At 39.2% G+C, this 14,641-nt stretch overlaps 1 protein-coding gene across 3 annotated transcripts in view; it reads left to right on the top strand.

Annotated features, from left to right (window-relative positions):
• The window catches only part of NFKB1 (nuclear factor kappa B subunit 1), a 127,347-nt gene that overhangs the window by 88,492 nt on the left and 24,214 nt on the right, over positions 1-14,641 (top strand). For all 3 annotated transcript variants that reach the window (XM_012436529.3, XM_012436528.3, XM_012436530.3), the window contains one exon: positions 504-642. In XM_012436529.3, coding sequence (XP_012291952.1) covers positions 504-642 — 139 coding nt within the window. The remainder of the gene's footprint in view (positions 1-503; positions 643-14,641) is intronic.

Below are 14,641 nucleotides of genomic sequence, written 5' to 3'. Positions count from 1 at the left end.
CAAACTGAAAAATGCTAAAATCCCTAACATATCACCAAGAATTAATGTGTTATGATGCCAATGTAAGCAACGTCTAGATTCTTCACTTCATCACTGGCCTGTAGCCATCTCTCTCTTTCAATACCCAGTCTTTCTAATGTTGCTATAAATAATCTTGGAGGCTTTTAAGGCTGTTGTGGAGGAGAAGAAAGTGTATGCAGTGAATTTTATAAGCATGGTATTTACAACTAGAAGACATTTGAAATATAAGAAAAATGAAATAAAGATTCTCAGTACATTAGCACAGCACTGTATTTCGATTTTACAGTGGCAATTTCATAAAAACGTATGGGTATAGAATTCTGAGTTTGGAACTTTCTCCAGAACACTGTGTTTTTTTAGTACACTGTGTCTAAGCACGAGGTATAAAGAAAAGCCTAAGGAATGAGTTTAATGAGTAGCATTACTGAAAAAAAAAAAAAAATGTAGTCCTGCACCAACATTTGGTTCTTTGTATCCTGCAGTTTGCCATCGTCTTCAAAACCCCAAAGTATAAAGATGTTAATATCACAAAGCCAGCTTCCGTGTTCGTCCAGCTTCGGAGGAAATCTGACTTGGAAACTAGTGAACCAAAACCTTTCCTTTACTATCCTGAAATAAAAGGTAAGTCAATTGTTTAAAATCTTATGCTTGTTTTTATTTTATTTTTTATTTTTTTGAGACAGAGTCTGACTCTGTTGCCCAGGCTGGAGTGCAATGGTGCAATCGTAGCTCACTGCAACTTCAAACTCCTGGCCTCAAGCAATCCTCCGGCCTCGGCCTCCCAAGTAGCTGGGACTCCAGGTCTACAGGTGTGCACCACCATGCCAGGCTTTTTTTTTTTTTTTTAAACTTTTAATAGAAATGAGGACCTGCTGCATTGTCCAGGCTGGCCTTAAACTCCTGGCCTTAAGCAATCCTCCGGCCTTGGCCTCCCAAAGTGCTGGGATTACAGGCTTGAGCTGCCATGTCTGGCCATTGTGCTTGTTCTGAGAAGAAGACAAGCTAATTAGAAAAGATCAGTCAGTCACCTCCTTTGAACACCTTCCTAGTAACAGGTCTCCTGGATCTATTGTGTTTATTTTTAGAAGAGACAGTAGTATGTTATTTTGAGGTCATAGAATTAGTCCAGCTTTTTAAAATAATGTTATTTCCACCAAGCTTGTATGAGATTTCGACATTGAGAATTTGTCTTTTAATTTGAGAATCTAACATTTATTGACTAACTCAGAGTTCAGGCAGCTGAGATGAAAACATCAGGCTTGCTATTTAGGAGAATCAGCCACTTAGTCAACCAGCCTCAGGCGGTAGAACAGAAAACTCGGCCAACATCCACAGCAAAACTATGAAAATGAGTAAGGCATCATTCTTTTGCTCACAAAAAATGCTTTAAGAAAGGACAATCATAGTTTTCTTAAATAGTTATAATGTAAATTATGATTTTAATAAGTACAAAAAGTGAACCATCCATAAACATATGAGAATGATGAAGAGAGAGCCCTTGGTCCCTTTATTCTAAAGAAGCCTCCAAAAAGAAGGCTTCATCAAGGAGATGTCATTTGGCCCTTAACATTTGGCATATATTTCAGCAGCTGGTTATTAAACAGAGAAGGAAAGGATTCTCTAGGCTTAGGTTACTTGAGGAGCTCAAAGAGAGCGATAAACACAGTTAGTGTTTATGCAAAGGGAAACAAGCATCCTGAGCGCTCAGATGGACATGAAGGCCAACGTAGGTAAGGATGGCCAGGGCCAGGCTAAAGAGGGCTGTGGGTGGCAACTTAAGAATTCTGCATTAAGTCTAGAGAGGGATAGCCAGGCCTGCCTAGGTTTGGAATGATAGCTCTGACTTTTTTATGTCACCACTGAGGGTACCATCTAGGAGGCAGATAATGAGTCAGAAGAGTAATGCAAGAATCCAAGTGAGAAACAGTGAGGTTAATAAAGGTCTTAGGAATGAAAGGAGATGGACTCAAAGAGCACAGTGATATTGTCAAGAGGGCCTAGAGGTCAGAGGTGTAGGAGAGATAGGGAGTCATAGATGGTTCTGAGACTCCCTGACTAGGAAGCTTGTGATGTGGTTGACTTGATGAAACAAACAAGGGAGCAAAAGTAGATTTGAGTGGGAAAAGAGGGAACTCAGAATAAAACATGTTATATTTTAAGTCCTTGTGGAAAAGTCAAGTATAAGTTCTTAGTAGCCAGATCAAAAGGCAGAACTGGAACTCAAGAGAGAACAGGGTGAGAAATTCAGCATCAGAATCATCTCAAGATGAGATATAACAGACACCAACTGAGTCATCATTCAAAGGTATTTCTTAACCTAGAGTCCACTGACCCCCAAAGAATCTGTGGATAGAAATGTACTTTAATATCATCAGCTTGTTTTGTAATCCTGTTTTGTATTTTACATACTGAAAACCATGATTCTGAGAAGAGATCCATAGAGTTCACCAGACTGCAGAAGGGGCTGTGGCACAAACAAAATTAGAAACCCCTCAGTCGGAGGGAAGTGAGACTGGGAAGGGAGGTCAGTAAAATGATCTTTGCTGAGGTTGGAAACCACAAAGGTGCAGCAGCAACAAGCCACATGGGTGGGTGTTGGCTCCTGTGAGAGCAAGATATGATGGGTGATCTTTGAAGAGGGCTTTGCTTTCCTAGAATTCGTGCTGCCACAAGAGTGTTTAGAAAACGGTTCTGCAAGTTCTTGTTTCTTTTCTGAGGTTGTGGCCTCTCCATTGTTGGGTCAGATTTGTAGTGCATTCTATATCCTGATGGTTTGAAAACATTGTCAGCACAATAACTTCTCTTTCTTCACATGAGATTTCATACAAAATCCCAGTGTATGGATATGGTAAGCTTTGGTTAAACTGGGGGTGAAGGGCCCTGCCAACTCGGCCTTCCCAGAGGCTGCCCCACCTCTCCTCACATCCCTACCAGGAGCTGCCGGAGGTCTTTTGAATGCTTCTGCCTACACAAAATGATGTGAAAATCACTGCTTTAATTTTAAACACCCTTCTTTAAAAGTAGTCACAGAAGAAAAATACGGATAATTTTTTTTAGACTTTCTGAGAAAAAGCTAAATTTCTTCTCCAGAAATATGTCTTCAACTAATGTCGGTTTTTGCTAACACAGAGAATCATGAAGAAAGAAAACCCGGGTTACCTGTATGTGTATGAACCTAGAAACATTCAAAGCTGAGTTTGGTGTCTAGGCTTCCTGTCTCCTTTTCCCAGTGGTATCTATGCCTCAGTAAAGCATGTTATAGCAGGGGCATGTTCAGGTGATTACTTTTAATGATACCTGGTCATAGTAGGAACTATCTGATGCTAGGATTAGAGAATTAGGTCACCTGAAAGTCTAAAATTGCACCTAAATGTTTCACACACATGCTTTCCAGGCTGTCATTGATTAAAAGCTTCATACAATACAAAGTATAAAAACTGTCTGGAGAAATAGTTACCCATTGAGCTCTGAAGGAAAGAATGGACAACATACATGTATGAGGACACAAATTACTTAATTCTATAGAAACCTTCTATATTATACAAACTCAAGATAATAGGACCAAGGAGAAATAATCTTGCCAGGCAGTGTAACTGATCAGAAAATTGTAGGCCATTTAGCATTAATGTAAGTAGATGGAAATGGATCCAAACTCTGCAACCCAGGGAAACATTACATACATTTCTCAGAAGTCATTGAACACACTTTCCCCTATCCCCCAGTCTCTGTAGTCATTCCCTATCTCATTGCCTAATTTTATATTCTTCATTATTTTTTATCAATATGTAAGCTTGTCCTATTTATTTATGGGTCTATTGTCTTTCTACCACTCCTAGTACAAAGAATCTTTTTTAGGCCATAGACCGTCTAGAACAGGATAGGTTCCATAGAAAATGCTCATTAAATATCTGTGGAATGACTTATTGATTGACCAGCCAAGCTGCCATCCTCATCTGTAAGGCTAGCAATATGTTGAGTATCATCAGGTAAGACATTAGACATAGATATAAAACATTGTACAGAACCAGCCCTGAGTTCTGCATCCTCTATGGTCATTGACATTGTACTTCACAAAAACTTCTTGGAGATGGTTGGGTCCAGGGGAAACAATTGAAATAAGAGAAGGATGATTGGCAGTGGAGGAAGATAGTTGAGAAACTGCAGTACAAAAGCAAATGGGGGATCATTATGATTTTTCAGTCTGAAAGATGGAGATTAGGGATAAATAGAATCATAATCTTTACATTATGAAATGTATGGCCAAGATAAATTCAGGCATCTTTACCGGTAAACTAAAACCTGAAAAATGAGAATGAGGTACTTTTAAGTCACATGCACAAGAATAGGTAGCAAACACTAGAAGATTATCCATATTTGTGAATTAAACTATTATGTAGGTCATCAATTATTATGTAAAGTCATTGATTATTATTACGCAAAGCTACTTAAGAGTGTTTTCAAAAGAATGACAGCCTAACATAATGAAAACATCACTACACTTTGAGACTGATCTTTACTCTGTCCTGACCTCAGACAAGTCACCTAACCCTCCTCCTAGCTTCAGTTTCCTTTCCTGCAAAAGGAGAACTTGTAGTGAGTGGCCACTTCAGCTCCTCTAAAATAGGTTGATGTTTCATAGTACATCCCATGGTGCCATTGTCAGCAAGGATAAATGATCCCTTGAATATGGAGTGTGAAAGTCTCCATATTCAATTCTGTGGAGATTCAGACAGCAGGTTCTTTTATAAAGCTTATGTGGAATGTTCTGTATCAGTTTCTTGTCATTGGAATCTTACTGGCTGTGTTACAGTGTTTTGCCCTTAAAATTCCCATTTTACAGTGAACTATAGCCAATAAATCTCTCTCTGCTTTAAAACATAAAAGCAATATATAGAAAATACCAGCTAGTCTCTTTGTTAGAATTCATGTCAATAGGTAACATTTATTTCTGAAGATAAGTAATATGTCTGCTTTCTTCTTGTGTTTCATATGTCTGCAGTGAACAGTAATTAGTATAGCTGTAAATTAGTTATGATATAACTGATGGGGGAATTATAAATCTGAATCTAAAAAAAAATTGATAAGGGAATCTTTAAAGTTTCTTCACTTTAAGGTCATCCCCTTCTAGTGGAAGCACATTTTTCTCAAAATTTGGCAACCTTGGCTTTTTTTTCCTAGGAAGTCTGGCCATGCTCAGCTTTCAAACAATTATTAAAGTGTACTTTGTTACCCTAGTTTCCCCTGCTTCGTATTTCAACTGCAGTTAGATGATCATGAGATAATCAGTAAACAGCGAGCTTCTATCTAGCCCTAAGCTGACTGAAACAACCAGAGAATTAGAAATAATTGAAGATCTTTCTGAATGTAAGCATGACAAAACTGACACTGAAGAACCAGAAACAAGACAACTGTTAAGGGTTCAGCTGATCAAAACAGACACCTCATTGACTTTATTATTTTGAAAAAAAAAAACAAAACAAAATAGAACCTCCCTAACTACTCCAGCCCAAAATAGAGAAGAAAGAAAAACAAAATATATGATAGAATAATCACAAAAGAGAAAGGGAAACAAAAAGGAGAAACAAGAACACAGTAACACCACATAGGCAGTGATGGAACTCAAAGGGTATTGTGGCTGGTGCGAAGCACAGACAGTGAGAAACAAAGATGAAAACCAACAGACAAAGGCAATCAGAAGTCTTAGAGGGCATCACTGTATTGTAGTCAAATAGTGGTCTTAGACTTTATCCCCTCATATCTCCTCAGTCACTAGAGGTTACAGATCCCTGTGTGTTTCTGGCATCCACCCCAGTTTTATTATCATGGTGACCACTAAGGAATGGGCCTCTGTCACTTATGTCTGCACTGTCTCTGCCTCTCACTCTGACTCTTTAGTATGTCCTACACACAAGTAAAAGTTGAACTTCCTAAAATACAACCCTCTACACATTTTTCCCCTGTTCAGAAACATTCAGTGGCTTTCTTGCCTGTAAGTCCATACTCCAGGTGCTCCAAAGTGTTGTCCCAAACAAGCCCATTTCTCAAGAATTCCTTATACAGTCATACCTTGTTTCATTGTTCTTTGCAGATACTGTGATTTTTACAAATGGAAGGTTTGTGGCAATAGTGTCAAGTAAGTCTATTGGTGCAAATTTTCCCACAACATGTACTCACTTTGCGTCTCTGTGTCACATTTTGGTAATTCTCTCAATATTCCAAACTTTCCCATGATTATTATACCTGTTATAGTGATCTGTGAACAGGGATCTTTGATGTTTTGGGGTACCACAAACAGTGTCCATAAAAGATGGCAAACTTAATCAATAAATGTGTGTGTTCTGACTGCTCTACTGACTGGCAGTTCCTCAATCTCTCTCTCTCTCTCTTCAGGCTTCCCTATTCCCTAATGTACAACCATATGGAAATTAGGCCAACTAATAACCTTACAATGGCCTTCAAGTGTTCAAGTGAAAGGAAAGTTCACACCTCTCACTTGAAATAAAAAGCCAGTAATGATTAAGCTTAGTGAGGAAGGCATGTCAAAAGCTGAGGTAAGCCCAAAGCTAGGCCTCTTGTGCCAGTTAGCCAAGAATGCAAAAGAACATTTCTTGAAGGAAGTTAAAAGTGCTATTCTGTTACCCTCCTTCTGAAGCCTACTTAGTTTTGTTCCCTTGCTGGCAAGGAGTTGTGATCCTTTGGAGGAAAAGAGGCATTCTGGTATTTGGAATTTTCAGCCATTTTTGCTGATTTTTCTTAATTTGTGGATTTATCTACCTTTGTTCTTTGATGTTTGTGTCCTTCAGATGGGACTTTTGTGTGGACGTCCTTTTTGTTGATGTTGATGCCGATCCTTTCTGTTAGCTTTCCTTCTAACAGTCAGGCCCCTCTGCTGCAGGTCTGCTGGAGTCTGCTGGAGGTCCACTCCTGACCCTGTTTGCCTGGGTGTCACCAGCAGAGGCTGCAGAACAGCAAAGATTGCTGCCTGTTCCTTCCTCTGGAAGCTTTGTCCCAGAGGTGCACCCACCAGATGCCAGCCAGAGCTCTCCTGTACAAAATGTCTGTCAACCCCTGCTGGGAAGTGCTTCCCAGTCAGGAAGCACAGGGGTCAGGGACCCACTTGCAGAGGCAGTCTGTCCCTTAGCAGAGCTTGAGCGCTATGCTGGGAGATCCACTGCTGTCTTCAAAGCCTGTAAGCAGGAAGGTTTAAGAATGCCGAAGCTACACCCACAGCTGCTCCTTCCCCGAGGTGCTCTGTCCCAGACAGATGGGACTTTTATCTATAAGCCCTGACTGGGGCTGCTGCCTTTTTTTCAGAGATGCCCTGGCCAGAGAGGAAGAATCTAAGAAGGCAGTCTAGCTACAGTGGCTTTGCCAAGCTACAGTGGGCTCCACCCAGTTGAAACCTCCCACTGAGCTAAAGGAGCATGTTTTAACCCAATGCAAGGAAGCTAAAGAACCTCGAAGAAAGGTTAGAGGAATTGCCAACTAGAATAACCAGTTTAGAGAAGAACATAAATGACCTGATGGAGCTGAAAAACACAGCACGAGAACTTCATAAAGCATACACAAATATCAATAGCCAAATCAATGAAGCAGAAGAAAGGATATCAGGGATTGAAGATCAACTTAATGAAATAAAGTATGAAGACAATATTAGAGAAAAAAAGAATGAAAAGGAACAAACAAAGCCTCCAAGAAATATGGGACTATGTGAAAAGACCAAACCTACATTTGGTTGGTGTACCTGAAAGTGACAGGGAGAATGAAACCAAGTTGGAAAACACTCTTCAGGATACTATCCAGGAGAACTTCCCCAACCTAGCAAGACAGGCTAACATCCAAATTCAGAAAATACAGAGAACACCAGAAAGATACTCCTTAAGAAGAGCAACCTCAAGACATAATTGTCAGATTCACCAAGGTTGAAATCAAGGAAAAAATGTTAAGGGCAGCCAGAGAGAAAGGTCAGGTCACTCACAAAGGGAAGCCCATCAAACTAACAGCAGATCTCTTGGCAGAAACCCTACAAGACAGAAGAGAGTGGGGGCCAGTATTCAACATTCTTAAAGAAAAGAATTTTCAATCCAGAATTTCATATCCTGCCAAACTAAGCTTCATAAGCAAAGGAGAAATAAAATCCTTTACAGACAAGCAAATGCTGAGAGATTTTGTCACCGCCAGGCCTGCCTTACAAGAGCTCCTATAGGAAGCACTGAATGTGGAAAGGAACAACCAGGACCAGCCACTGCAAAAACATATAAAATTGTAAAGATTATTGATGCTATGAAGAAACGGTATCAACTAACAGGCAAAATAACCAACTAGCATCAAAATGACAAGATCAGATTCACACATAACAATATTAACCTTAAATGTAAATGAGCTAAATGCCCCAATTAAAAGACACAGACTGGCAAATTGGGTAGAGTCAAGACCCATCAGTGTGCTATAAGGAGACGCATCTCATGTGCAAAGACTCACCTAGGCTCAAGATAAAGGGATGGAGGAATATTTACCAAGCAAATGGAAGGGCAAAAAAAGCAGGGATTGCAATCCTAGTCTCTAATAAAACAGACTTTAAACCAACAAAGATCAAAAAAAAGACAAAGAAGGGCATTACATAATGGTAAAGGGATCAATGCAACAAGAAGAGCTAACAATCCTAAATATATAAGCACCCAATACAGGAGCACCCAGATTCATAAAGCAAGTTCTTAGACACCTACAAAGAGTCTTAGACTCCCACACAATAATAGTGGGAGATTTTAACACACTGCTATCAATCTTAGACAGATCAACAAGGCAGAAAATTAACAAGGATATTCAGGACATGAACTGAGTTCTGGACCAAGCAGACCTAATAGGCGTCAACAGAACTCTCCACCCCAAATCAACAGAATATACAGTCTTCTCAGCATCACATCACACTTATTCTAAAATTGACCACGTAATTGGAAGTAAAACACTCCTCAGCAAATGCAAAAGAACAGAAATCATAACAAACAGTCCCTCAGAACACAATACAATCAAATTAGAACTCATGACTAATAAACTCACTCAAAACCACACAACTACATGGAAACTGAACAGCCCGCTCCTGGATAAATAATGAAATTAAGGCATAAATAAGTAAGTTGTTTGAGACCAATGAATACAAAGAGACAATGTACCACAATCTCTGGGACACAGCCAAAGCAGTGTTTAGAGGGAAATTTATAGCACTAAATGCCCACAGGAGAAAGCAGGAAAGATCTAAAATCAACACCTAAACATCACAATTAAAAGAACTAGAGAAGCGAGAGCAAACATAGCTAGCAGAAGACAAGAAATAACTAAGATCAGAGCAGATTTTCTGAAGGAGATAGAGACATGAAAAACCCTTTAAAAAAAATCAGTGAATCCAGGAGTTGATTTTTGGAAAAGATTAACAAAATGGACCACTAGCCAGACTAATAATGAAGAAAACAGAAGAATCAAATAGACATAATAAAACATGATAAAGGGGATCACCACTGATCCAACATAAATACAAACTACCATCAGAGAATACTATAAACACCTCTATGCAAATAAACTAGAAAATCTAGAAGAAATGGATAAGTTCCTGGACACATAAACCCTCCCAAGACGAAACCAAGAAGAAGTCAAATCCCTGAATAGACAAATAACAAGTTCCAAAATGGAGGCAGTAATAGCCTACCAACCAAAAAAAGCCCCGGACCAGACAGATTCAGAGCCAAATTCTACCAGAGGTACAAAGAGGAGCTGGTACCATTCTTTCTGAAACTATTCCAAACAACAGAAAAAGAGAGTCTCCTCCCTACTCATTTTATGAGGCCAGCATGATCCTGATACCAAAGCCTGGCAGAGACACAACAAAAACAGAAAATTTCAGGCCAATATCCCTGATGAAAATCAATGCAAAAATCCTCAATAAAATACTGGCAAACTAAATCCAACAGCACATCAAAAAGATTATCCACCATGATCAAGTCGGCTTCATCCCTGGGATGCAAGGCTGGTTCAACATACACAAATCAATAAACGTAGTCCATTACATAAACAGACCCAATGACAAAAAACACATGATATCTCAGAGGTAGAAAAGGCCTTTGATAAAATTCAACACACCTTCATGCCAAAAACTCTCGATAAACTAGGTATTCATGGAACATATCTCAAAATAATAAGAGCTATTTATAATAAACCACAGCCAATATCATACTGAATGGGCAAAAGCTAGAAGCATTCCCTTTAAAAACCGGCACAAGGAAAGGATGCCCTCTCTCACCACTCCTATTCAACATAGTATTGGAAGTTCTGGCCAGGGCCATCAGGCAAGAGAAAGAAAGAAAGGGTATTCAAATAGAAAGAGAGGACATCAGTTGTCTCTGTTTGCAGATGACATGATTGTATATTTAGAAAACCCCATTGTCTCAGCCCAAAATACCCTTAAGCTGATAAGCAACTTCGGCAAAGTCTCAGGATACAAAATCAATGTGCAAAAATCATAAACGTTCTTGTACACCAATAATAGACAAACAGAGAGCCAAGTCATGAGTAAATTCCCATTCACAATTGCTGTAAAGAGAATAAAATACCTAAGAATACAACTTAAAGGGATGTGAAGGACTTCATCAAACAGAGCTACAAACTACTGCTCAAAGAAGTAAGAAATGACACAAATAAATGGAAAACCATACCATGCTTATGGATAGGAATAATCAATATTGTGAAAATGGCCATACTGCCCAAAGTAATTTATAGATTCAGTGAAATCCCCATCAAGCTACCAATGACTTTCTTCACAGAATTAGAAAAACCTAATTTAAATTTCACATGGAACCAAAGAAGAGCACATGTAGCCAAGACTATCCTAAGCAAAAAGAACAAAGCCGAAGGCATCACCATACCCAACTTAAAACTATACTACAACGCTACAGTAACCAAAACAACATGGTACTGGTACCAAAACAGATATATAGACCAGTGGAACAGAACAGAGGCCTCAGAAATAACGCCACACTTCTACTGCCATTTGATGTTTGACAAACCTGACAAAAACAAGCAATGGGGAAAGGATTCCCTATTTAATAAATAGTGTTGGGAAAACTGGTTAGTCGTATGCAGAAAGCTGAAACTGGATCCCTTTCTTAAACCTTATACAAAAATTAATTCAAGATGGATTAAAGACTTAACCATAAGATCTAAAACCACAAAAACCCTAGAAGAAAACCTAGGCAATACCTTTCAGGACATAGGCATGTGCAAAGACTTCATAACTAAAACACCAAAAGCAATGGCAATGAAAACTAAAATTGGCAAATGGGATCTAATTCAACTAAAGTGCTTCTGCACAACAAAAGAAACTATCATAGAGTGAACAGGCATCCTACAGAATGGGAGAAAATCTTTGCAACCTATCCATCTCACAAAGAGCTAATATCCAGAATCTGCAGAGAACGTAAACAAATTTACAAGAAAATAACAACCCCATCAAAAAGTGAGCATAGGATATGAACAGACACTTCTCAAAAGAAAACATTTATGTAGCCAAAAAAACATATGAAAAAAAGCTCATCACTAGTCATTAGAGAAATGCAAATCAAAATCACAATGAGATACCATCTCACACCAGTTAGAATGGCAGTCATTAAAAAGTCAGGAAACAACAGTTGCTGAAGAGGATGTGGAGAAATGGGAATGCTTTTTTACTGTTGGTGGGAGTGTAAATTATTCAACCATTGTGAAAGACAGTGTGGCAATTCCTCAGGGATCTAGAACTAGAAATACCTTTTAACCCAGCAATATCATTACTGGGTATATGCCCAGAGGATTTAAGTTATTCTACTATAAAGACATATGCACACCTATGTTTATTGCAGCACTGTTCACAATAGCAAAGACTTGGAACCAACTCAAATGTTCCTCAATGATAGACCAGGTAAAGAAAATGTGGCACATATTTACTATGCAATACTATGCAGCCATAAAAAAGGATGAGTTTATATCCTTTGCAGGGATTTGCATGAAGCTGGAAATCATTCTCAGCAAACTAACACAGGAACAGAAAACCAAACACCACATGTTCTCGTAAGTGGGAGTTGAACAGTGAGAACACATGGACACAGGGAGGGGAACATCACATACTAGGGTCTGTCAGGGGGTAAGGGGATAGCATTAGGTGAAATGCCTAATGTAGATGACGGGTTGATGGGTGCAGCAAACCATCATGGCACATATATACCTATGTAACAAAGCTGCGCGTTCTGCACATGAATCCGAGAACTTGAAGTATAATAAAAAAAATAAAGTGCTACTCCAGGGAACCCACAGATGATGATAAAGCACAACAGCCTTATTACTGATAAGAAGAAGGTTTCAGCAGTCTAAGTAGAAGATCAAAGCAGCCAGAACATTCCCTTTTACCAAAGCCTAATCCAGAGCAAGGCCTGAACTCTTTTCAACAATGTGGTGGCTTAGAGAAGTGAGGAAGCTACAGAAAAAAAGTTGGAAGCTAGTAGTGATTGGCTCTTGAGGCTTAAAAAAGAAGCCATCTCCATAACATAAAAGTGCAAGGTGATGCAGCAAATGCTGACAGAGAAGCTGCAGCAAGTTTTACAGGAGATCTAGTTCAGAAAATTGATGAAGGTGTACACACTAAACAGATTTTCAGTGTACAAGAAAAACGTTCCTTTGGAAGAAGGTGCCATCTAGGACTTTCATAACTAGAAAGAAGATGGAAAAATGCCCAGCTTTAAAGCTTTTAAAAACAGGCTGACTTTCAGGAGGCTGAAGTGGGAGGATCACTTGAACACGAAAGGTTGAGGCTGCAATGAGCTATGGTTCTGCCACTGCACTCCAGCCTGGGCAACAGAGTGAGACCTCATCTCAAAAAAAAAAAAAAAAGCCTTTCTTGTTAGTAGTTAATGCAGCTGGTGACTTTAAATTGAAGCCCATGCTCATTTATGATTCTGAAAATCCTAGAGTCCATAAGAATTGTGTTGAATCTACTCTGCCTTTGCTCTGTAAATGGAACAAGAGAACCTGGATGACAGCATATCTGTTTAAAGCATGGTTTACTGAGTATTTTTAAGCCCACTGTTGATACCTTCTCATCAATGATAGACTTAACAGGAAAAATGTGGCACATATACACCATGGAATATTATGCAGCCATTAAAAACGAGGAGTTTGCATCCTTTGTAGGGACATGGATGAACCTGGAAACCATCATTCTCAGCAAACTGACACAAGAACACAAAACCAAACACCACATGTTCTCACTCATAGGAGGGTGTTGAACAAGGAGAACACATGGACACAGGGAGGGGAGCACTATACACGGGGGTCTGTTGTGGGGGAGTCGGGGGGACAGCGGGGGGGGAGTTGGGGAGGGATAGCATGGGGAGAAATGCCAGATATGGGTGAGGGGGAGGGAGGCAGCAAATCACACTGCCATGAATGCACCTATGCAACAACTTTGCATGTTTTTCACATGTACCCCAAAACCTAAAATGCAATAAAAAAAGAAAAAAAAAAATAGTAGTGCTCACTGAGAATATACCTGGTCACCCAAGAGTTCTGAAGATGTTTTCATGCCTGCTAACAGTCATTCTGCAGCCCATGAATCAAAAAGTAATTTTGGCTTTCAAGTCTTATTGTTAAAGAAATACACTTTGTAAGGCTGCAGCTGCCATAGACAGTGATTCCTCTAATGAATCTAGGCAGAGTAACTTGAAAACCCTGTGGAAAGGATTTACCATTCTAGATGCCATTAAGCACATTAGTGATTCATGGGATGAGGTCAAAACTTCTACATTAATAAGAATTTGGAAGAAATTGATTACATTCCTCGTGAATGACATTGAGGGGCTCAAGACTTCAATGGTGGAAGTAACAGCAGACGTGGTGGAAACAGCAAGAGAATGAGAATGAGAAGTGGATCCTGAAGATGTGACTGAACTGCTGCAATCTGGATGAGGAATTGCTTCTTATGGATGAGCAAAGAAAGTGGTTTCTTGAGATAGCATCTGCTCCTGGAGAAGATGCTGTGAACAATGTTGAAATGTCAATAAAGAATTTAGAATATTCCATAAACTTAATCAATAAAGCAGCAGCAGGGTTTGAGAGAATTGACTCTAGCATGGAAAGAAGTTAAACTGTGGATAACATGTTGTCAAATAGCATTGTATACTATAGAGAAATCTTTTGTGAAAGGAAGAGTCAATTGACAAACTTCAACAAACTTCATTGTTATCTTTTTCAAAAATTGCCTCAACCACTCACCCTTCAGAAGCTACCACCCTCATCAGTCAGCAGCCATCAACCTTCCACCAGTACAAAGATTATAATTTGCTCTAGGCTCAGGTGATCATTAGCCTGTTTTAGCAATAAAGTGTTTTTAATTAAGCTATGTACATTGCTTAAGACATAATTCTGTTGCACACTTAATAGCCTACAGTATAGTATAAACGTAATTGTGTGTGTGTACTGGGAAACCAAAAAAATCATGTGACTTGCTTTATTGCAATGATGTGGAGTTGAACCTTTCAGTATCTCAGAGGCGTACCTGTACTAAACTTTCACCATAGCCAGACTTACCTACTGCTGTTCTCTC

Source organism: Aotus nancymaae, unplaced genomic scaffold, assembly GCF_030222135.1.
Source record: "Aotus nancymaae isolate 86718 unplaced genomic scaffold, 86718_ANA_hifiasm-v0.15.2.pri h1tg000033l, whole genome shotgun sequence".
Lineage (NCBI taxonomy): Eukaryota > Metazoa > Chordata > Mammalia > Primates > Aotidae > Aotus > Aotus nancymaae.
Note: the sequence above shows the minus strand (reverse complement) of the source record. Positions and strands in the feature narration are given on the sequence as shown.